Here is a 759-nt window from a genome sequence, read left to right as displayed (position 1 = left end):
GGGCGGCCGTGAGCGCCGCTGCTGCTGCTGCTGCCGCCAGGGCCCGCTCGTGCGCCCCAGGTCCCTCGCACTTCCCGCGTGTCCTCGCAGTCCTCCATGCTCACTGAGATCTGCGACTGCGAGGAGCAGGGCGTGGGCCGGCCTGGTAGGGCCGGAGTGAAGGGAGGCGAGGGGGCTGGGGCTAGGGCCGTGCCTTCCTGGGGGTCTGTGGCAAGGCCTGGGTGCTCCTTCTGCAGCCCCAACCACAGGTCTGATGCAGAGATGGCCACCCTGCCCCGCTGCCTCCTCGGTGGCCAAGGTTCTGGTAGCCTGGCTGGAGCCCCTCCTGTGCTTGGTACCCCATCTGCAGGTAGCACGGGGCTCCCGTGCATCTCCCGTGGGGGCTGGGGGAGTGTGCAGAGCCTGGGGTTTGTGGAGCACTGGGGCCTGTGGGGGGCACGGGGGGGGGGGGGGGGGGGCGGGGCTCTGAAGCCACGGTGAGCCTCAGGCCTCAGTTTCCCCACCTGTCCAGGAGAGGGAAACCACCAAGACCCCATTGAGCTGCCCCATGGCTGACACGTCATGGGGACATGCTCCCTGCCTGTGTCCCGGGGCCCGGGCACTCTGGCAGGAGTGTCTGCGAGAAGGTGCAACACGGTTGGACAGCGCTGCGCGGGCTCCGTGTGGGGTGCTCACCTGGGCTCTCAGGTCGTGGGGCTGCAAAGGAGACCAGCCGTCTGGACCTGCGCGCGGCTGCCCGCCTCCCTGGGGTGGCCTCCG

The 759-nt window shown here is 70.2% G+C and overlaps 1 protein-coding gene across 1 annotated transcript in view; it reads right to left on the bottom strand.

Moving 5' to 3' along the window:
* Positions 1 to 759, bottom strand: part of KCNT1 (potassium sodium-activated channel subfamily T member 1) — a 51,732-nt gene that overhangs the window by 6,896 nt on the left and 44,077 nt on the right. The window contains exons 27-28 of the mRNA XM_027766279.1: positions 676 to 696; positions 7 to 116 (exon numbers count right to left, since the gene is read on the bottom strand). Coding sequence (XP_027622080.1) covers positions 7 to 116; positions 676 to 696 — 131 coding nt within the window. The remainder of the gene's footprint in view (positions 1 to 6; positions 117 to 675; positions 697 to 759) is intronic.

Source organism: Tupaia chinensis, unplaced genomic scaffold (genome assembly GCF_000334495.1).
Source record: "Tupaia chinensis unplaced genomic scaffold, TupChi_1.0 Scaffold142100_1, whole genome shotgun sequence".
NCBI lineage: Eukaryota > Metazoa > Chordata > Mammalia > Scandentia > Tupaiidae > Tupaia > Tupaia belangeri.
Note: the sequence above shows the minus strand (reverse complement) of the source record. Positions and strands in the feature narration are given on the sequence as shown.